Here is a 23,957-nt window from a genome sequence, read left to right as displayed (position 1 = left end):
TTTATACAGTATATTAACACTTACAAGAAGCCATTACCTATGTAATATTTTGTATTGTTTTATACAGGATATTAACACTTACAAGAAGCCATTACCTATGTAATATTTTGTATTGTTTTATACAGGATATTAACACTTACAAGAAGCCATTACCTATGTAATATTTTGTATTGTTTTATACAGGATATTAACACTTACAAGAAACCATTACCTATGTTATATTTTGTATTGTTTTATACAGGATATTAACACTTACAAGAAGCCATTACCTATGGAATATTTTGTATTGTTTTATACAGGATATTAACACTTACAAGAAACCATTACCTATGGAATATTTTGTATTGTTTTATACAGGATATTAACACTTACAAGAAGCCATTACCTATGTAATATTTTGTATTGTTTTATACAGGATATTAACACTTACAAGAAACCATTACCTATGGAATATTTTGTATTGTTTTATACAGGATATTAACACTTACAAGAAGCCATTACCTATGGAATATTTTGTATTGTTTTATACAGGATATTAACACTTACAAGAAGCCATTACCTATGTAATATTTTGTATTGTTTTATACAGGATATTAACACTTACAAGAAGCCATTACCTATGTAATATTTTGTATTGTTTTATACAGGATATTAACACTTACAAGAAACCATTACCTATGTAATATTTTGTATTGTTTTATACAGGATATTAACACTTACAAGAAGCCATTACCTATGGAATATTTTGTATTGTTTTATACAGGATATTAACACTTACAAGAAGCCATTACCTATGGAATATTTTGTATTGTTTTATACAGGATATTAACACTTGCAAGAAACCATTACCTATGTAATATTTTTTATCCTGATTTAGGATAATTTCTCACAATTTGATTGGCTGATATTGTTCTTATAAATTTCAGTACAATTTTTTATTACGTCAATAGGAATTATCTCCCTTATTTATCACGTCAATTGGGATTATCTCCCTTATTCCATTGACCTAATAAAAAAATAAAAAAAATAAATGGCTTCATAGTCCTAATATTTTAATTTTTTACAGTTTTAGATTAAATATCTAAAACATATTTCGTTGATATTGTCCTTATATTGAATTTGAATATAATAATATGTAATACAACAAAATCTGGATAAATTCATTACACAGTGTTCAATTATCCTAATACGGAATTTATCGGGTCAATAAAATTCATATCAGGTTTGGCTTCGCCTCACCGGATATGAATTTTATTGACCCGATAAATTCTCGTATTAGGACAATGACACACTGTGTAACTAATAGTATTGTTTTATACAGGATATTAACACTTACAAGAAACCATTACATATGTAATATTTTGTATTGTTTTATACAGGATATTAACACTTACAAGAAGCCATTACCTATGTAACATTTTGTATTGTTTTATACAGGATATTAACACTTACAAGAAGCCATTACCTATGTAACATTTTGTATTGTTTTATACAGGATATTAACACTTACAAGAAGCCATTACCTATGTAATATTTTGTATTGTTTTATACAGGATATTAACACTTACAAGAAGCCATTACCTATGTAATATTTTGTATTGTTTTATACAGGATATTAACACTTACAAGAAGCCATTACCTTTGGAATATTTTGTATTGTTTTATACAGGATATTAACACTTACAAGAAACCATTACCTATGGAATATTTTGTATTGTTTTATACAGGATATTAACACTTACAAGAAGCCATTACCTATGTAATATTTTGTATTGTTTTATACAGGATATTAACACTTACAAGAAACCATTACCTTTGGAATATTTTGTATTGTTTTATACAGGATATTAACACTTACAAGAAACCATTACCTATGTAATATTTTGTATTGTTTTATACAGGATATTAACACTTACATGAAACCATTACCTATGTAATATTTTGTATTGTTTTATACAGGATATTAACACTTACAAGAAGCCATTACCTATGGAATATTTTGTATTGTTTTATACAGGATATTAACACTTACAAGAAGCCATTACCTATGTAATATTTTGTTTTGTTTTATACAGGATATTAACTCTTACAAGAAACCATTACCTATGGAATATTTAACAATGATGGAAAGCAGAGAAGGTTATGGCCAGAACTATGGTTATATTGTATACAGACGTACTGTACCAATGTTTACTAAGTTGGAGGTCAAAGGAACAATGAAAGATAGAATGCAGGTACATAACAGATATTAAGAATACATATATATTATATTAGTTTTTGGAGAGGTATGTAACTTTTTGATGCCATCATCCTATTAGTGCATAATTGCTATATCATGTAAAAGTTGTATCATATATAAAATTGAGAATGGAAATGGGGAATATGTCAAAGAGATAATAACCCAACCAAAGAGCAGATAACAGCAGAAGGCAACCAATAGGTCTTCAATGCAGCGAGATAATCTTGCACCCAGAGGTGGACCTTAGCTGACCACCTAAATAAAAACTTGTACTAGTTTAGTGAAAATGGATGTCACACTAAACTCCAAAACATATAAATGAACTAAAATTAAAAAAACATACAAGACTAACAAAAGCCAGAGGCTCCTGACTTGGGACAGGCGCAAAATTATGGTGAGGTTAAATATGTTTTGTTGTGAGATCTCAACTCTATATATATCTTTTTCATCTTTTTCATCTGCTAAGCTCTAGCTTACCAGTATTTTAATAATTTATTTCATAAAGCTTTAATTAGTTACAAGAAAAGATGATAGAAATCAATGATACAGCATCTGTTGTGTCCAAAATACAAAACAGACTGGTCAAGGAGTCATTGATGATACACAGGTGTTCACACCATATATGAAGCTGTAAATTGCCTGGAGTTTAGACAAGCAAAATTTTGATTTAAAACATGTTGATTCACAAAAGGGAGAACAAATTTTGTTTTCATTTTTTAAAGAAATATTGAACTTTCTGGTCAAATAAATATCACATGACGACTGATCTACTTTAAAATCATGTCCAATGATGTTCCTACCTTTTATTGGGTACAATGTCAGTTGACAGGATATGCATCTAAGTGTGACATTTTATTTTTGTTTATAAGTGGGTGGGACTTTGAAAGATAATAGATAGATAACTGACATATATCAGGAAGACTTTTTTGCTTTCTCTACTAAAAATGCTGAGGACTATTCCATTAGAATGTATGTGGAGGGTAGGAAGTGAAGTCTAATTATTGAATGTGGTATGTGTATATTACCATTTTGCAAAATTATCTTAAAAAATGGTTTTTGGTTGTATTGATATTTTGAATGTCCCTTCCTACCCTTCCACATAGAATAGCCCTAACTATGACAGATAATAAATGGCATTGTTATTTTACAGGTAGTTATTAGTGGAGGAAGAGATAACAAAGTTCTGGACTGGAAATCAAATTATGATTACACTATAGATGTTTCTTCTCATTCTTTGAGAGAGGTAAATTGAAATATATATAACTTAGAATTAGTATTAAAAAAGAAGACAAATGTTTTTTTTTTCTTTCAAATTTTTACTCATTAAAGATCATAATGTTGGACCCAGAGCTATCATTGCTTAATATTGGACCCAGAGCTATCATTGCTTAATGTTGGACTCAGAGCTATCATTGCTTAATGTTGAACCCAGAGCTATCATTGCTTAATGTTGAACCCAAAGCTATTATGGCTTAATATTGGACCCAGAGCTGTCATTGCTTAATGTTGGATCCAGAGCTATTCTCGTGATCGTATAATTGTAGTTTGCGTTGTGTTTTGAATAGAGAAAAAAGACGTCTATACAAATGGATGATTTAATGCTGGAATCCAATGACGTTAAGACATAGCAACCATGACGTTACATATAGAGAGCGGTAACGCGTACAGGTACATGTATGAATCCCGCGTATTGTGATTGTCTCTATTTATCCTCGACATACTCGGGGCCGCGAATTTGTGCAATTAAATTCTCAATGAGCAATTTATCCAAATTAAGAAAATTATCTATCAATGAAAAGAAATGAAATATTTGAAACTTTAAAGTCTTTAAATCACATATAAAACTATCGTTGAATCAAGTTGCAATTAAAAAATGTTCTCAATTATAATTACAGTCTCTGATTGCGGTTTTGTAAACGAACACTCCTTCTAAGTATTTGCGATTCATTATTGTCATTTGAATTTATCTCTAGTGGATAGAGTTTGACGATTGGTCTATTCGTAAGTCCAAATTTTGTACGCACTAAAGCTGATCTCACCAAACCATCTCCACCACGCACAAGGTCCTCGATGATACCAATGTTCCATACAGTTCTAGGCGAGTCATCATGAATCTGTACTATGTCCCCGGTCTTTATCCTCTGTAGATTATTTCCACTGGCTCTGTGGAATTCCCGTAGTGATGTTAGGTACTCCTTCTTCCATCTCGTCCGAAAGTGTTGTAGTAATTCTTCTTGTTTTTTGTTACGTTTTAGCGCATGAGCGCAAGTTAGTGTTTTTCTATTGTCTTTGAATTCGCTGTGGTCATTTGAAGGATACGGAAGTGTCTTTAATCTTCTGCCATACAAAAGATGAGACGGCGTTAGTGGTTCTGGGTCCTTTTCATCAGTAGAGATGTACGTTAACGGTCGGTCATTCAGTGTGCACTCGATTTCTGTAACAACTGTGTGTAGCATATCTAAGTCGATACAGGCACGTCCTAATGTTTTCTTGAGAGAAGTTTTTGTGAGTCCAATTAGTCGCTCCCACCATCCTCCGTACCAAGGAGCCCTGCTGGGTATAAACTTCCACACTGTTCCAAATTCACTAAGTTTTCCGTGCACAGTTTCTGATTTGAATATTTTACAAATCTCTGTCGCTGCAGATTTATACGTAGAAGCATTGTCAGATATCATAATTTTCGGTAAAGATCGACGACTAACAAATCTGCAAAAAGCTAATAGAAATGAATGTTTCGTTAAATCCTGAACTAACTCAATGTGAACAGCTCTGCTTGAGGCGCACGTAAAAAGACATATGTATGCTTTTGTTTCCTTATTACCATTTTGTCGTACATGTAACGCTCCTGTAAAATCAACTCCCGTGACGCTGAATGGCGGGTCTTCTCCAAGACGATCCTTTGGTAGCGGTGGTGGGTCAGGCGCCACATACGGTCGACTAATTATCTTCCTGCAGGGAATACAATTCCGTAATGCGGTTTTCACTCACTGTCGGATTTTCGGTATCCAATATGTCTGTTGAATTAACGTAATTGTCCCATTTATTCCACTGTGATTTTGTAGTTTGTGTGCGTCCAAAATTATCAATGTTGTCAACGGGTGTTTTGACGGAAGTAAATAAGGGTATTTCACTGTTTCGCTAATGAGAGCATTGTCAATTCTTCCTCCGGACCGTAGTAGTCCTTTTTCGTCGATATATAATCGTAACTGTCGTACAATAGGTAGTCGATTAGTATCCTTAGAAACAATATTTTGGATTTCATCATGAAAATAGTTTGCTGTATATTCCGTATCAACACAAGTGAAGCATTTTGAATCTCGTCTACCTCTAAATGTTGGTATTTTCTATTTTGTGAAAGTGTTCTACAATTCGTTATAAAGCGCAATACGTAAGACATTATACGAAGCAGTTTCGGAAAACTGCTGAACTTCTCTACATTGATGACTTCCTTTACAACCATGAATCTGTCATCATTTTGTTGAATTTGCCGGTCTGTGTCTTTACTTTCATTGTCTGTAATTGTTGTCATAGCAACGGAATTTCCATCCCAATGCGGCCATTGTTCTTCATGTGCAAGCCATTTCGGTCCGTTGAACCAAGTATCATTATTCAAAAACTTAGATGTAGACATGCCGCGCGTAAGATAGTCGGCGGGGTTACAGTCAGTTGGACAATACCTCCAAGTTTTATTTTCCACAAGCTGTCGGATTTCTGTAATTCTATTAGCTATAGAATACAACCAACTCAGAACGATTTGGCTATCACACCAAAATGTAATTTCTGTAATTCCTAAAATATTTGACACATGTTTAGCTAATTTCACTCCAACTACGGCGCCCATCAACTCCAATCGCGGCAAAGTAATTACTTTAAGCGGTGCAACTCTGTTTTTAGCCATAACTAATTGCGACTGTTTTCCTTGTACAATGTAGGCGTATGCTCCATAAGCTTGTTTGCTAGCATCGGTAAAAATGTGTATTCTAGCTGTTTGTGGCGATAATCCATCGTTGTTAAGTAGTCTGGAAAAATCAACCGATTTTGTATCTTTAAGATCTGTAGATAAAGTAGTCCACTGCGTAGTTACATCTTCAGGTAAGCGTTCGTCCCATCCAAAATTACGTTTCCATAGTGACTGCATTAGTATCTTAGCTTTCACTGTCACGGGACTAAGTATGCCAAGCGGATCAAAGATTTTAGACGACTGTCGTAATATTTCTCTTTTGGTTACATCTACCATGGTTGAATCTATGTCTACTTCTGCAAATAAAAGTTTGTCGTCAGCAACATTCCAGCGCATTCCAAGTATGTTGACCTCGTTACTGGAATCTAGTACGTTTTCTGTTTCAGCAAGTTCTCGTAGTCTGTTAGAATTAGAGTTCCATGATCTGAGGTTAAATCCTCCTTTCTGTAATAAACACCTTGAATCACGGTAAAATTGCATTAAGTTGTCTTCATCAGTAAAACTAGTTAAAACATTGTCTACATACAAGTCTTGTGTAATTCTTGAAGCTGTTGGACTAGGATTCTCTTCAAAGTGTTTTAATAAAGTTGCATTCAGTATAAATGGTGAGCATGTAGCTCTGAATAAGACTGACTTGAAACGATATGTTGTAAACGGACTGGTTGAATCTGTTGGGTCACTTAACCAAAAAAAGCGAGTTACATCACGGTCAGATTTATGAAGTCCAACTTGCAGAAATGCCTTTTCGATATCTGTTGTCACTGCAAAGTTCTGAGTACGAAATCTGGTTAGTAGCTCTGTTATGTCATTTGAAATTGGCGGATATGAATGAAGACAGTCATTCAAACTCGGACTTTTTGCGTTCTCTTTACAACTGCAATCATACACAATTCTAATCGGAGTAGTTGTAGAATCTTTCTTGACGGGGTGATGCAGTATGTAGTGTATGCGCTGTGGCTCGTCCTCATTCTCCTTTATCTTTTCGATGAAACCACGTGTTTCCTGCTCTTTAATTATGTCGCCATATATTTTGAATAAGTTTGGTTCCTGGTTTAAGCGGTTAACGACTCTATGGGTCCTTGCTCTTGCAATCATCTCGTTTGTCGGTAATTCAGGACATTCTTCAATCCATGGAAGTTTTGCAACGTACTTTCCATCCTCATATGTTATCGATGTTGATGAAAATTCTTTTATGTTCTGTTTTTCTGTGTTAAGTTTGTCGTTTTCTTGTATACCAAGGGACTCCAATTTCCAGAATCTCACAATATCATAGTCCTCTTTTGTGTGACTAGATAATATGTGCATCATATGTGAATTGCGTTGTCCACTTGTACATGTAAGTGGTCCAGATAACAAATATCCTATTTTTGAGCTCATCGCTGTCGGTCCGTCGCCTCGAACGATATCATCCTTGATTACATCCCAGTAGTGGTCTGCTCCAATGAGTAAAGAAATTTCAAAGCTATTATCCTCTGATAATGGGTGGGCTAATTTTAGTCCTTTCAAATAATGTAGTTGCTGCGAAATGTACCTGCGGTTATTCTGAATCGGCGCTGCTATGGTAGGTACAATCAATACCTGTAAAGGTATTTTCTCTCCTGAGTCTGCTTCTAAATACACTGTGGCTTTATTCATGTGACGAACATTCTTGTCAGAATTCCCGAAGGCGGATATGTTGAGAGTTTCCTTTCCGTCTGGCTTGACGTTCAACTTGTCGGCTATTTCCTGCGTCATAAATGATCGTTGCGCTCCTTCGTCGAAAAGGATGTGAGCGTCGGCGCACTGATTCTGTGACTATATTGGAGCGATTGCTGTTTTCAAGAAGACGGTCGAGTTTTCCTGTTTAGCAGATGTATGCATGATTGGCGTGCCGTTTTCTGTATTACTTGTAATATTCTGATTCTGTGATTTTTGAATTGAAGATTCATTGCATAAACTAGTGTGGTGTTTATGTTTACATGTACGGCATGTGTTTTTCGATCTACATTCTGATATTTTATGGTTACCCAAACAATTGAAACATAGGTTTCTTTTCTTTACAATATCCATTCTTGATTTGCTGTCGGTGAACTTTTTACATTCTGCCGGGAAATGTTGATCATTGCAATAAATGCACGTTTTACTTGGAGAATAGTTTTTAGATTTTGATGTATTTACATAATTTCCATTTTTTTTACCAATTCCGGCATGGAAACTTGCGGTAAGTATATCATAAGACTCACTCCCATTAGTGCTGGCTTCTTGAATAGATATTTCCCGTTGTATTGCCTTTCTTAGATCTCCAAGGGTCCAGTCGTCGTTTCCGTTTTCTCTTGTTATATTACTTTTTACGGCAACAGGGAGCTTATCAAGCATAACTGGGATTAACAGGGAACCATATGTATCTTGGCACTGTCCTAAAGATTCTAGTCCACGGATATAAACCTCTGACTTATCTGAAAAATTACGGATACTATCTAATGTGTATGAGGGTGCTGGCAAATCTAAAAGAGCTTTCATATAAGCGTTCACAATTTTGTGTGTTTTCCCAAAGCGATTTACTAATAACTCCACGGCTTTGTGATAGTTTGCGCTGGACAAGTTTAAACCATTTATGACATTCATAGCGTCTGCATCAAGAAGTGACTGAAGGTACGTGAATTTCTGGACATCAGTAAGTGTATGATTGCTGTGAATTGTGTTTTCAAACGACTCCCAAAAGTATTGCCACTCAAGAATATCTCCAGAAAAAGTAGGTAGGGTTAGCTTCGGCAAGCGGTGATTTTGACTTGACAGGGAACTAGTTTGTGAAGAAAATCTTGGGATGAATTCTGTGTTCATTACAGGACGGGTTTCGGAATTGACTTCATGCATGTTCATGACGGGGCGTGTTTTTTGGAATACTTTCGTTAGATAATTCTGTACATGTACATGTAACTATTTGTGCTAATTTCTTATAACGGCGTAAATGTGTTTCAAGATCTAAATTATACTCATCTGCATCTGTGATTTCAACTTCTATATCTTCATCCGATGTATTTTCCAAAATCTGTTCATCCAGTTTAAGAATTACACTTTGTTTTTTCACTATAGCGTCAATAATTGGACCTGCAATGTCAATATCCATCTCCGAATCAGTGTTCAGCTCATCTAGTTTCTTGAAGAATTTCGTGACAGCGGCTCTATTTCCAGCTCGAATAGACTTGATTCTCGACGAATCCATCTTTTATCTTGGTCTCGGTACCAATCTCGTGATCGTATAATTGTAGTTTGCGTTGTGTTTTGAATAGAGAAAAAAGACGTCTATACAAATGGATGATTTAATACTGGAATCCAATGACGTTAAGACATAGCAACCATGACGTTACATATAGAGAGCGGTAACGCGTACAGGTACATATATGAATCCCGCGTATTGTGATTGTCTCTATTTATCCTCGACACTATCATGGCTTAATATTGGACCCAGAGCTATCATTGCTTAATATTGGACCCAGAGCTATCATTGCTTAATGTTGGACCCAGAGCTATCATTGCTTAATGTTGGACCCAGAGCTATCATGGCTTAATATTGGACCCAGAGCTATCATTGCTTAATATTGGACCCAGAGCTATCATTGCTTAATGTTGGACTCAGAGCTATCATAGCTTAATGTTGGACTCAGAGCTATCATTGCTTAATGTTGGACCCAGAGCTATCATTGCTTAATATTGGACCCAGAGCTATCATTGCTTAATATTGGACCCAGAGCTATCATTGCTTAATGTTGGACCCAGAGCTATCATTGCTTAATGTTGAACCCAGAGCTATCTTTGCTTAATGTTGAACCCAGAGCTATCATTGCTTAATGTTGGACCCAGAGCTATCATGGCTTAATATTGGACCCAGAGCTATCATGGCTTAATATTGGACCCAGAGCTGGCATTGCTTAATATTGGACCCAGAGCTATCATTAATTAATGTTGAACCCAGAGCTATCATTGCTTAATGTTGGACCCAGAGCTAGCATGGCTTAACATTGGACCCAGAGCTATAATGGCTTAATATTGGAACCAGAGCTATCATTGCTTAATGTTGGACTCAGAGCTATCATTGCTTAATGTTGGACCCAGAGCTATCATTGCTTAATGTTGGACCCAGAGCTATCATTGCTTAATATTGGACCCAGAGCTATCATTGCTTAATGTTGGACCCAGAGCTATCATGGCTTAATATTGGACCCAGAGCTATCATTGCTTAATATTGGACCCAGAGCTATCATTGCTTAATATTGGACACAGAGCTATCATTGCTTAATGTTAAACCCAGAGCTATCATTGCTTAATGTTGGACCCAGAGCTATCATGGCTTAATATTGGACCCAGAGCTATCATTGCTTAATATTGGACCCAGAGCTATCATTGCTTAATGTTGGACTCAGAGCTATCATGGCTTAATATTGGACCCAGAGCTATCATTGCTTAATATTGGACCCAGAGCTATCATTGCTTAATGTTGGACTCAGAGCTATCATTGCTTAATGTTGGACCCAGAGCTATCATTGCTTAATATTGGACCCAGAGCTATCATTGCTTAATATTGGGACCAGAACTATCATTGCTTAATATTGAACTCAGAGCTATCATTACCTAATGTTGGACCCAGAGCTATCATTGCTTAATGTTGGACCCAGAGCTATCATTGCTTAATATTGGACCCAGAGCTATCATTGCTTAATATTGGACCCAGAGCTATCATTGCTTAATGTTGGACCCAGAACTATCATTGCTTAATGTTGGACCCAGAGCTATCATGGCTTAATATTGGACCCAGAGCTATCATTGCTTAATATTGGACCCAGAGCTATCATTGCTTAATGTTGGACTCAGAGCTATCATAGCTTAATGTTGGACCCAGAGCTATCATTGCTTAATGTTGAACCCAGAGCTATCATTGCTTAATGTTGGACCCAGAGCTATCATTACTTAATGTTGAACCCAGAGCTATCATTGCTTAATATTTGACCCAGAGCTATCATTGCTTAATGTTGGACCCAGAGCTATCATTGCTTAATGTTGGACCCAGAGCTATCATTGCTTAATGTTGGACCCAGAGCTATTATTGCTTAATGTTGGACCCAGAGCTATCATTGCTGAATGTTGGACCCAGAGCTATCATTGCTTAATGTTGAATCTAGAGCTATCATTGTCATAATGATATACCCACAGTTAGCAATTCATAATGTTGACTCAAAAGTGAAAAAGATTCTTTTATATGTTTTGGAGCTAAGTCTGATGTCTGTTTTCACTGAACTAGCACAGGCACTTGTCTCAGAATTTTTTTTCCCTATATACCTTAATATAACTCAAGGTTCTTAACTCGCATTTTTGAAAAATGTCAGTCGGTTGCAAAATTCCATTATGTGCTGATTTTTTGTTTGTCAACCCCACTTAAACTAGTTATGTCGTAAATCTAAATTGATTTATCTTCACAATGGTGTATAACACGCCTACTTTTGTTGTCTGAATCATCCGTAGCAATCCTACCCAAGTATGTCAATTGCAATTATTTCGTCTACTGATGCCAAATTGGAAACATAAAACTTGCAGTAAATGATTTATTATTTAAGAAAAAAACTGTAGGTTTTGTCTGAATAGAACTTAGTAACACCCAGTTAGTAAAATTGTATAAGATACGGTGAAAAAAAACTAACAAGTGTCATTTGTGGTGTGTGAAATAGATTACAAGTTTCTTTTTATAGACACAAATTTTCCCATTACGTCAATGTCATTCAGACTCTTTCTTGACTTTACGTATGAAATGAAATAAGACCAGATAACTCCTTCAGACCTTCCCATAAAATTTGACCAATCAGAAAGCGAGATATATAAAGAGAGTGGGAAGATGCCTTTTACTGTGAGATGTCTGTTTCCAATTTGGCGTTGGTAGAAGAAATAATTACGATAGACATACTTGGGTAGGACAGCTAGGATGATTCTGAAAACAAAAGTAGTTTGTGTTATGAACCATTGTGTAGATAAATCAATTTAGATGTATGAAATAACAAGTTTTAGTGTAGTTGATAACCGAGAAATCAGCATTTTTCAAGTACCTTGTGTTATATTAAGATACATAGGATAAATTTTTCTGAGACAAGTGCCTGTGTGAACTAGCTAGTACACATTCTTGTTTACGGGTCAGCTAATGCCTGCCTCCGGTGCAGGATTTTCTTCCTGTGTTAAAGACCCATAGGTGGCCTTTTCTTCTCTTAGTCGCATTGTGTCGTTTTGACACTTTCCCCATACATGCCATATCCATGCTCGATTTTATAGTTTGACCAAAAGCTGTCAATGATCTTTTATTGAACAAGTGTTATGTTTGTTTCTCAAATGTTAAAATAGAAAGCCTCAAAAGAAAAGCATTTAACCTAGAAAAAAGTGACAATTTTAAAGAGCCAACTGATGCTCCTAAAATGACTCACTGGCAGACAACAAAAGATCATAGCCCATAAAAAATTACTTACATCATCTAAAAGCTGTCAATTACAATTATAAAATGGGTATTATGGCTGAATTGTGAATGTAATAACAGATAAAATCTATCTTTAACAATGCATTTTTGGTTGGCATTAATTTCTTATATTACGGGGAATATTTAAGCTTGTAACAATCAGCACTAAATATTGATTATTAGAACTCTCCCATGTCTGATGCTATCTGCATTGGACAAAAACTGTTACAGAATTCAAGGCTAGTTTGCAGAATCCAAACTAGTTGGATGCTCATAATTAGTCCTAAACTTTACTGCACATTTGCTAAAACAAACTGGTGTGTGATATATATGATGCAACAAGAAGAGTTAAGTCCCTGTTCTATGCTTCTTGACAATTTTCCATGATTTAATAAAGAGATATGTGGTATTCTCTTAATCTTTGTTATGCATCATACTGTGGATCCATTATTATTGGTTGGATACCAATTTTCTTGGATTTTGTGGGTACAGATGAACCACGAAATTAAACATTGAACGAATAAAAAAATTTCCATAGAATTGTATGCAGACTTTGTCATCACCACGAAATTAAATATCCAAGAACATGCAAGTTTTCCTAAATCCATAAAAATTGATACCCACGAAAATAAATTAATCTGTACATGACAACTTATTAAAAAGTGAAACATACTTACAAACCTAATTTTATATTATATCAATAGGGTATAAACTATACACTGGACATTATTGTGGAAAATTTAGGACGAGCTAATTATGCTAACAAGGGATCTAAAGTGTTGAACAAAGAAAGAAAAGGTATTTACATTTTTACCTTAGAAACTGTGCATAACATAATTCAGTATGACAAAATAAAAAAAGTTTTGACAATTTTTTAATTGAAATTTTCTCTGGTCCAAAAAAAGTGAGTGTTGGTTGTAATACAAATTAAGCAGTACACATTTTTTTAGGGAGTCTTTCAGACATTTTTCAGTTCCTGATTCACCCTTTCCTCCATTGATTATTTTTTTTTTTAATATACTTGATTCGCATAAGATTTTTTTCAGTAAAGAAATATCATCTGGTTTAAAGTGTTAATACATTGGGAAAACGAATATTTCATCAATGAAATTCAAGTCAGATATTCTCATGTATCTCCTCTTCATATTGGATACAATTTTTTTTAAGTCTGATGCAGACATTTTGAAGTCAGAGCATTTCAACGGAGGTACTACACAGGCGTCAAAAGGCGTCATTATGGAGTAAAGGGGTTGCCGTCAAAAGGCGTCATTATGGAGGAAAGGGTTAATATGTAATCTTTTGAGTCATAAAAGGCTCAATGCAAAAGATAAATCATGCTTTGACATGATTTTTTTTCAGTGAAAAGGGCACACTTATTTAGTGAAAGAGTCTTCTAAAATTTTAAAGGGAAAAAAATGGCTTTAGTTCAGACATTTTTGGAAATAATCACTCTAATTATATTTTTGAATACTCAACTGAAGTTCTAATTAAAAATTCAATTTTTGAAAACTTACCTAAAGTTCTAATTTAAAATTCAATTATGCAGGAATTACTGGAGAGATCTTACTAGATGATAAACCAGTAGAGAATTGGACTGTTTATCCATTGACATTCAATAGGAATTTTATTCACAAGTAAGTCCAGAGGAGAAAGGAGAAAATCCATTCACATTTGACAGGAATTTTATATGCAAGCTTCCTGAACAAATGCTGCCATGCTAAAAAAAAATTGTTTGTTTGACATGATCAGGACTGTGCATGGAAGATACATGTCAATAATGAGAAACAGTAGCTAATAAAAAGCTATAAAATTTTGGAATTTTGATCTTGCAAAGATTTTTATTGAAATTGCCACTGTCTTATTATAATAAGTTCATGATGATATATCTACACTTTGCAGAATAAATGATTTCCAGTATGAAGAAAACTAATTTGTATTGCATATTAAAATTGATAATATTTGTAATGGTAGTTAAAAGGCTCTTGACAAGATTAATTGAAATGGATAGACAAAACTGATGCAAAGAAGTTTATGCTTTATTCAATGGTGTAAAGACAAAAGAACCTTTTTGGCTCAGAGTTTTTTACGGAGTGAGATGAGACCTTCCCATTATTCAATATTCTCTCAGAATTCTCATACCAAACACCCTTATAATTGATTTTATATGTCCATTTTCTTTCTTTCAATAGTTTGATTTAAATGTAGAGGTATGCTTAAATAAGATGACAATGAATGCTTTCTTGTTATTTGTTACTATCAAAGTGTCTATTATCTTGTTTCTTTCTTACAGAATATATACAAATGACAAATATTTTCCATTATCATCATTAACCAAACCACCATGCTTGTTCAGAACTAATTTGAAGATAGAGGGACCAGTACCTAAGGACACATTTCTTCAAATGGAGGTAGGGTGTTTAGTTCCTTTATCAATTTACAATAAAAAATATTTAAAGCTTTTTGGATCTTTATGCCCCATTTATGGACGTTATGTTTTCTTGTCTGTGCGTCCTTCCGTCCGTCTGTTCGTTTGTTTCGTTCGTCCATCCGTCCGTTCGTCCCGTTTCAGGTTAAAGTTTTGGTTAAAGTTTTTGTTTTATCTATTAAAGATACCAAATTTAAATTCCAAAATAAACTTACTGGCCATCTCAGTTGCTCAGGAAAGGTGAGCGAATCATGCTCAATAAAGTTTTTGGTTGAGGTCGTTTTGATGAAGTTAAATTCTGATCAACTTGAAACTTAGTAAAAATGTTCCCCATGATATGATCTTTGTAATTTTAATGCCAAATTAGAGATTTTATTCCATTTTCACGGTCCACTGAACATAAAAACGATAATGCAGATGGGGCATCCGTGTACTTGGGACACATTCTTGTTTTTCAAATAAATTTGGGGAAAAATGGATTTAGGCATTGTAATTGAACAAACAGAACTAAATTTTTTCCTTAAAGAGAGGCAAAAGATACCAAATTTAAATTCATAATAAACTTACTGCCCATCTCAGTTGCTCAGGAAAGGTGAGCGAATCATACTCAACATGTTTCACCAGCGTGTTGCACATAAATTCATATATAAAATACTTGAAATTATTTTGTGTTTTCTACATTGTGTTTAGAATTCTTAGTGATATAAAATATTTGTTGATTGAGAGATATTTTTGATTATTGCAGGGTTGGGGTAAAGGAATAGTATTTGTAAATGAACATCATTTAGGAAGATACTGGAGCATTGGGCCACAGAAAACATTGTTTGTACCAGCACCTTACTTAAAGGCAGGATATAATTCGGTAAACATAACTTCAAAAATTATTGCCATTTTGGCATATAATGATGCATGCTTTTTGAAGAAGCAGCAGATATAGTTGACTCAACCATGGTAGAAATCAAGTTCAAGCTTTTAAAGGTTCAGCTGATCTTGATTTAACAGTCACTCTCTAATGAATGTTAAAAAACTGAAGTTTAAGGAAGTTTGCTGCTCAGTTTCAATATAAATAGCTTTCCATAACACTACCGGTAGTATATATTGATAGGGGATTAATTGAGGAATCTAAAAAGCAAAACAAATATAGGGGTCAATGTTCTTGTTTTTGAGATGTAAGCCATTGGAATTTTGGCAGGAAAATGTTCTCTCTTGATTTTTCATAGCTTTATCATTGACCAGTTAAAGTTTTCAAAAACTATTAAAAAATAAATAAGATTATATAAGGGTTTTAAAAATGGCTTACATTTATATATGTAAAAGATTTATGAGAAGAAAAATGGGGGTCCATGGGCAAATATTTTTAAGGCATTCTCAAATGTATAAATCCAGTGGATTTTTAAAATCTGACAAAAATTCCAAAACATGGCAGGCAACAGTTTAGTATGACGTCCATTATCACTGTACGAGTATACATATTTTTAAGGGGCCAGCTGAAGGAAGCCTAGGGGTGCAGGAGTTTCTCGCTACATTGAAGACCCATTGGTGGCCTTCGACTGTTGTCTGCTCTATGGTCGGGTTGTTGTCTCTTTGACAAATTCCCCATTTCCTTTCTCAATTTTATAAACATCCTTAAGTTAAGGTTGTTTAGTTTGTTTTCTCTGAAAAGTTAAACTGCATAAAATGGTTTCCTTGTTATTCAATTGGCATGCCAAATCCCCCCAAAAAATATGATATTTTAAAGGCATTTCAAATAAAGATCTTCAATGAAGATTAAAAAAATTTCATAGTTCCTTATTAGTACAGGCAAAACTGCCTCACTGAGCAATTATATTCTGTTTTCTATTATCACTATTTTTAATAAAAATGGACATGATAGTTCTTAATATTCTTATATTTCAATGTAGGAAATTTCGCTTCTCTTTAGACAGTTCACATAAGACTTATGACAAGTTTATATATTTTCAGATCATTGTATTTGAAGAAGAAAAAGTAGGAAAATATGTAAGTTTTCTTGACCATCCCTTGCTGACCTAAAAGTATTGTTGTATGGATAGAGAGACTCAGGAGAAAGACTTAGAACCAGGGAAGATTGAAGGGAACAAGATACAAGAAGACTTTTTGTAATTTTCAAACTACTACTTACTGCTGTGTTGTATCCAGAAAGTGCTAATTGTCTATGTACCCTAAACCAGAAAAAGGACCCTACATTAGAAAAAGAATATTTTCACATTAAAAACTTTTTTTAGCACATATTTTGGAGCACTATTTGACTCAAAAAATTGTAAATATTTCAAATTCTGAGATGCAACATTTTGTTGTCAAATATTATATTGTAGAAAGCAAAATTTGAAAAAAATACCTCACTGCCAAAGCTTTTTCTAATTGATATTTGAATCTGTCACCTTTCTAATAAAATTTTTGATATATTTTCCTGTTCTGCAAAGATTTTCATTTCTTTACTATTTTTATCAAAATGTAAGTCCACTTATATTTGTGGAATCCTATTATTCTTGTTTATCTCTTTTTTGACAATCTAATTCAAATTTTCTATACCCTGCATTGATTTATTAAAATCAGAAAAGATTTGCATTTTGCTACTTTCTTGTATTGTTTTTTTAAAGTATAATTAAGTAAACTAATAGCTTACCAAAATATGTTTGTTTATCTATTATAAAACAAAACATTGTTATGTTATACAGAAAAGCACCAAATTTTATTTTTTAGCTCACCTGACCTGAAAGGTCAAGTGAGCTTTTCTCATCACTTGGCGTCCGTCGTCTGTCGTTCGTAAACTTTTACAAAAATCTTCTCCTCTGAAACTACTGGGCCAAATTTAACCAAACTTGGCCACAATCATCCTTGGGGTATCTAGTTTAAAAAATGTGTCCGATGACCTGGCCATCAAACCAAGATGGCCGCCATGGCTAAAAATAGAACACAGGGGTAAAATGTATATTTTGGCTTATATCTTTAAAACCAAAGCATTTAGAGCAAATCTGACATGTGGTAAATTTGTTTATCAGGTCAAGATCTATCTGCCCTGAAATTTTCAGATGAATCGGACAACCTGTTGTTGGGTTGCTGCCCTTGAATTGGTAATTTTAAGGAAATTTTGCAGTTTTTGGTTATTATCTTGAATACTACTATACATAGAGATAAACTGTAAACAGCAATAATGTTCAGCAAAGTAAGACCTACAAATAAGTCAACATGACCAAAATTGTGAGTCAACCCCTTAAGGAGTTATTGCCCTTTATAGTCAATTTTAACAACTTTTTCGTCATTTTTTGTAACTTGTACAAAAATCTTCCTCTCTGAAACTACTGGGCCAAATTTAAACTTACTTGGCCACAACCATTATTGTGGTATATAGTTTAAAAAATGTGTCCGATGACCCCACCTACCAAACAAAATGGCCGACATGGCTAAAATTAGAACATAGTGGTAAAATGCAGTTTTGGCTTTATATCTTTGAAACTAAGACATTTAGGGCAAATCTTTCAAGATTTAAATGTCCATCAGAATAAGATCTATCCCCTCACAAATTTTCAGATGAATCCTACAACCCGTTGTTGGGTTGCTGCTCTAAAATTGGTAATTTTAAGGAAATTTTGCAGTTTTTGGTTATTATCTTGAATACTATTATAGATAGAGATAAACTGTAAACAGCAATAATGTTCAGCAAAGTAAGATCTACAAATAAGTCAACATGACCAAAATTGTCAGAGAACCCCTTAAGGAGTTATTGTCCTTTATAGTCAATATTGAACAACTTTTCGTCATTTTTGTAACTTGTACAAAAATCTTCTTTTCTAAAACTATGGGCATAACAGGTGAGCGACACAGGCTCTTGAGAGCCTCTAGTTTTTAATTTAACTTTTCTTATCAGGATTAAATTCACACATCAACAACAATTCATGCCTCTTATCAATATTTTTCCCCTCTAAATATAACTCTCTTCATAGGAGTAACTTGTTAAAAACTGTATGAAAAAGATATACTATGCCTATACTGATAAATACTGGATCACAGGATGGAATTGTTTTTATGTACATGCTTAATATAAAGACTTTTACCTGCTTATTTGATACAAATTGTAAAGTTTGTATTTAAGGGTTGCAAATGTGTTATATATTTGCCTGATATTATATATTCATATACTGTAAATTCAGAAATTATTGCGTGCATTTATTATTGCGATTTTTTTTTGTCATTTTAGAATTAAATGTGATTTGAATTTTTAAGATTTTGAAAAAAATCCTGTTTAATTCATATAAAATATTTAAAAATACAAGTTTAAATTACTGCGTTTACAACTCTGTCACAATTTTGGCAATAATAAAAACCTCACAATAATTTCTGAGTTTACAGTAAGCAAGAATTTATATATGCTTATTGATTACAAATTACAAATATTTATTTTTGTCAGAAGTTTGGCATTGATAAGAGTCTTCTTTTTGTTATTTTTTTTTTATAGATATTTTATAGAAACTTTATATGCTTATTTGAAAGAGACTTGACATTTGTGTTGATAAATTATAGTTTATCATAACTGGACAGACATTTTAAAAAAATGTTTATTTATAAGAGGAGAAACTTGCATATAAGCTATAAATTATACAGATTTTATTATACTAGAATTTATACACACCAAGACATACAGTAAATTTGAGAAAAATTGTTTAGAGTCTTTCCTTTTTCCAGCGCAAACTAAAAATTGAATGTATTTAACTATGCATTTTTGTGCCATATATATAAGATGAAATCTACCATGCATGATTTCATATTTTTTCTATCAAAAGACCACTTATTATTGTATGCAATATTCAATTTAAATTGTTTTGAGCATCGTAAATATAATCATATTAAAATGTTGCTTTAGTCACCTGCTAAGCAGGATTAGTGCATCATAATCATTAATCTTATTCACTGTTTCAGAATCTTATGCATTCTGGGTAATAATTTCAAAAACATTCACCAATATGTTTTAATAAGTCAACAATGACATAACCAATGGAAATTTAACCAATGATGTTTCATTATTTTCACTTGGGTGTAAAACAATAGAATAGTAAATGAGACTGCATGTAATTTGTTCATACATGTAACTGTTGACATTAAAGGCCATAATCATTTCAGTTGAATGTTTGTCTCATTGTCCACAATACTTTTTATGCCCCACCTACGATAGAAGAGGGGCATTATGTTTTCTGGTCTGTGCCTCCGTCCGTCCGTTGTGCGTCTGTTCGCTTCAGGTTAAAGTTTTTGGTCAAGGTAGTTTTTGATGAAGTTAATGTTACATCAACTTGAAACTTAGTACACATGTTCCCTATGATATATCTTTCTAATTTTAATTCCAAATTAAAGTTTTGACCCCAATTTCACGGTCCACTGAACATAGAAAATGAACTATGGACACATTCTTTGTTTGTTACAGTTATGTTATTTGCTTTGTTTTTGATGAATTACTTTTCCTTTGTGTTGCAGGGCTAAGCCCTGGCTTCTGTACACTTTGATGAATTATTTTCCTTTGTGTTGCAGGGCTAAGCCCTGGCTTCTGTACACTTTGATGAATTATTTTCCTTTGTGTTGCAGGGCTAAGCCCTGGCTTCTGTACACTTTGATGAATTACTTTTCCTTTGTGTTGCAGGGCTAAGCCCTGGCTTCTGTACACTTTGATGAATTATTTTCCTTTGTGTTGCAGGGCTAAGCCCTGGCTTCTGTACACTTTGATGAATTATTTTCCTTTGTGTTGCAGGGCTAAGCCCTGGCTTCTGTACACTTTGATGAATTACTTTTCCTTTGTGTTGCAGGGCTAAGCCCTGGCTTCTGTACACTTTGATGAATTATTTTCCTTTGTGTTGCAGGGCTAAGCCCTGGCTTCTGTACACTTTGATGAATTATTTTCCTTTGTGTTGCAGGGCTAAGCCCTGGCTTCTGTACACTTTAATGAATTACTTTCCTTTGTGTTGCAGGGCTAAGCCCTGGCTTCTGTACACTTTGATGAATTATTTTCCTTTGTGTTGCAGGGCTAAGCCCTGGCTTCTGTACACTTTGATGAATTATTTTCCTTTGTGTTGCAGGGCTAAGCCCTGGCTTCTGTACACTTTGATGAATTATTTTCCTTTGTGTTGCAGGGCTAAGCCCTGGCTTCTGTACACTTTGATGAATTATTTTCCTTTGTGTTGCAGGGCTAAGCCCTGGCTTCTGTACACTTTGATGAATTATTTTCCTTTGTGTTGCAGGGCTAAGCCCTGGCTTCTGTACACTTTGCAGTCATTATATTTTATATTTCAAATCAGACTTAAATATGCAATTGTAATCTCTGAATCTTAAAAAAAAAATCACGAAACTACTCAATTTTATTACTATGGACAAATGTCAGAAGCCCAAAATAAAATTTCAAAGATAGACCTATTTTTTGGGAACAGTATCCAGTAATTGTTACAACATTTAATGTAGCAATGTCAGAAAACTTTAAACATATTTCAAGAACAGACCTTTAAAGGTAAATGTATTTGGGAGATATTTATAACATTTATGCATGCAGTCAAGTAACTATAGAATAACTAATAAAGAATTCAAATAGAGAAAAATATTCAATGAGTGACCGAACAACACATTAATTCACAAATGCGCGTAGCACATGATTTAATTATCAGTGTTGTTCGGTCAGAGTTGAATATTTTTCGATATTTGAATTCTTTAATTAGTTATTCTTTTTATTACATTGGCAAATGGCTTTTTTTAAAGAGATTAATGTAAAACATGTAAGGAACTATATCTTTTTTTCTACGTATTCACAATTTGTTTTGATCCGCCGTTATCAACGTCTTGACAATGCCTATTGTTGTATGACGTCAGAGAGTGAAATAACCATGTTTATTTCATATGTGAAATTATCAGTATTTATTTAAATGGGAAATCAATGTAATTCATTGCAACCAATGTAATAATACATAACAATATGTACATATATTTTGTATTGGACATATATTTTCTTTTTATACATGGCTTTTCCAAGATTTTTTTAATGAGAAAAATGTATATTTTGCATAGTTTATGTGTGGTAACAATTTTGACATATCATTGTAATTTTCTTTATAGCATTATGCATTATACATGTATTTGGTTGTGATTTACAAAGATAAAATAAATTTACATAAACATTCCATATACATTATTATATACAATATAATATTATTCCCCGGACACAAATAAATAGAACATTATTGCTGACTCCTCATCTCTGTTTGTAACATTTAAAAAAACTCCATTTTATGTAAGGAAAGTGTAATTTAAAAGTTCCTAAAGTTTGACCTTTTTCAACACATATATTTTCAACAAAACAATTCATTTATCCTTTGATTCAAAGTGATCTTATGAAATCCAAATATTGAACAATAAAATGGGTAAATCATCAAACAGCAATGTACAGTCACCCTCATGCTTGACAACATCTCATTTGGTCAAAGTCCACAAATGTTGTGAATTCAGCAGAGATCAACAAATATCTGACACACATATCTACCCAAAAGACCTAAAACACAAAGACACAGTCACAACCACTTGCAAGATTTATTTTCCACCTTGGGGCCCTTCTGGTTAGACCCTTTTGGTTTTTAGGCTCTCAAACATTTCAATGTTTGTCCTTCTTAAGTTTTGGTCTCAGGCCTACCTTATTCAGGTTATTCCAAAAAAATAATGACTTGCATAATTATATTGTTTACGTTAAGTGAAATGTGTATACCCAATCTTCCCCCTTTTTAACCTAGTTTGCAGAGAACCAATTTTCTCTTTTAAAGGCAGGTTATTTCACTCTTTTTCAATCAAATTTGATGCTCATGTGGCAATTTTTTTTTAGGTATTATGTAAAATTATTTTGATCATAAACCTTATTTTAGGGGGGAGTGTGGTGGGGGAAGGTTATGTTTATACAATCTGTATAATGGAAAAACATTTAGGGAATATTATTTATGTTTTCATGTGGGTTAATTTCAAGTTGTTAAATTTACATTATACTGTTGCTTATCATTACTCAAGGAACTGATTAAGATACATAATCTAAGCAGTTCCTGTATTTTTTTATTAAAAATTCTTTTTAAATATAAAGTTGTGTTTGTTGTTATTTTTAGCTCACCTGGCCCAAAGGGCCAAGTGAGCTTTTCCCATCACTTGGCGTCCGGCGTCGTTAACTTTTACAAAAATCTTCTCCTCTGAAACTACTGGTCCAAATTTGACCAAACTTGGCCACAATCATCATTGGGGTATCTAGTTTAAAAAAGATGTGGCGTGACCCTGCCAACCAACCAAGATGGCTGCCATGGCTAAAAATAGGGGTAAAATTCAGTTTTTGGCTTATAACTCAAAAACCAAAGCATTTAGAGCAAATCTGACATGGGGTAAAATTGTTTATCAGGTCACGATCTCTCTGCCCTGAAATTTTCAGATGAATTGGACAACCCGTTGTTGGGTTGCTGCCCCTGAATTAGTAATTTTAAGGAAATTTTGCTGTTTTTGGTTATTATCTTGAATATTATTACAGATAGAGATTAACTGTAAACAGCAATAATGTTCAAAAAAGTAAGATTTACAAATAAGTCAACATGACCAAATGGTCAGTTGACCCCTTTAGGAGTTATTGCCCTTTATAGTCAATTTTTAAGCATTTTTAGCTCACCTGGCCCAAAGGGCCAAGTGAGCTTTTCTCATCACTTGGCGTCCGTCGTCCGTCGTCGTCGTCGTCGTCGTCGCCGTCGTCGTCCGTCGTTAACTTTTACAAAAATTTTCTCCTCTGAAACTACTGGGCCAAATTTAACCAAACTTGGCCACAATCATCATTGGGGTATCTAGTTTAAAAAATGTG

General features: G+C 33.7%; 1 protein-coding gene across 1 annotated transcript in view; it reads left to right on the top strand.

The window, feature by feature from the left end:
- LOC143080314 (beta-galactosidase-1-like protein 2) overlaps nt 1–23,203 on the top strand; it is a 42,145-nt gene extending 18,942 nt beyond the window's left edge. The window contains exons 12-18 of the mRNA XM_076256097.1: nt 2,076–2,234; nt 3,390–3,482; nt 13,374–13,467; nt 14,216–14,303; nt 14,960–15,077; nt 15,840–15,956; nt 17,057–23,203. Coding sequence (XP_076112212.1) covers nt 2,076–2,234; nt 3,390–3,482; nt 13,374–13,467; nt 14,216–14,303; nt 14,960–15,077; nt 15,840–15,956; nt 17,057–17,125 — 738 coding nt within the window. The 3' untranslated portion in view covers nt 17,126–23,203. The remainder of the gene's footprint in view (nt 1–2,075; nt 2,235–3,389; nt 3,483–13,373; nt 13,468–14,215; nt 14,304–14,959; nt 15,078–15,839; nt 15,957–17,056) is intronic.
- Nucleotides 23,204–23,957: the final 754 nt, after the last annotated feature.

The sequence above is a fragment of the Mytilus galloprovincialis genome, chromosome 6, assembly GCF_965363235.1.
Source record: "Mytilus galloprovincialis chromosome 6, xbMytGall1.hap1.1, whole genome shotgun sequence".
Lineage (NCBI taxonomy): Eukaryota > Metazoa > Mollusca > Bivalvia > Mytilida > Mytilidae > Mytilus > Mytilus galloprovincialis.
The sequence above is the reverse complement of the archived record's forward strand: the minus strand, read 5'-3'. Positions and strand labels throughout refer to the sequence as shown.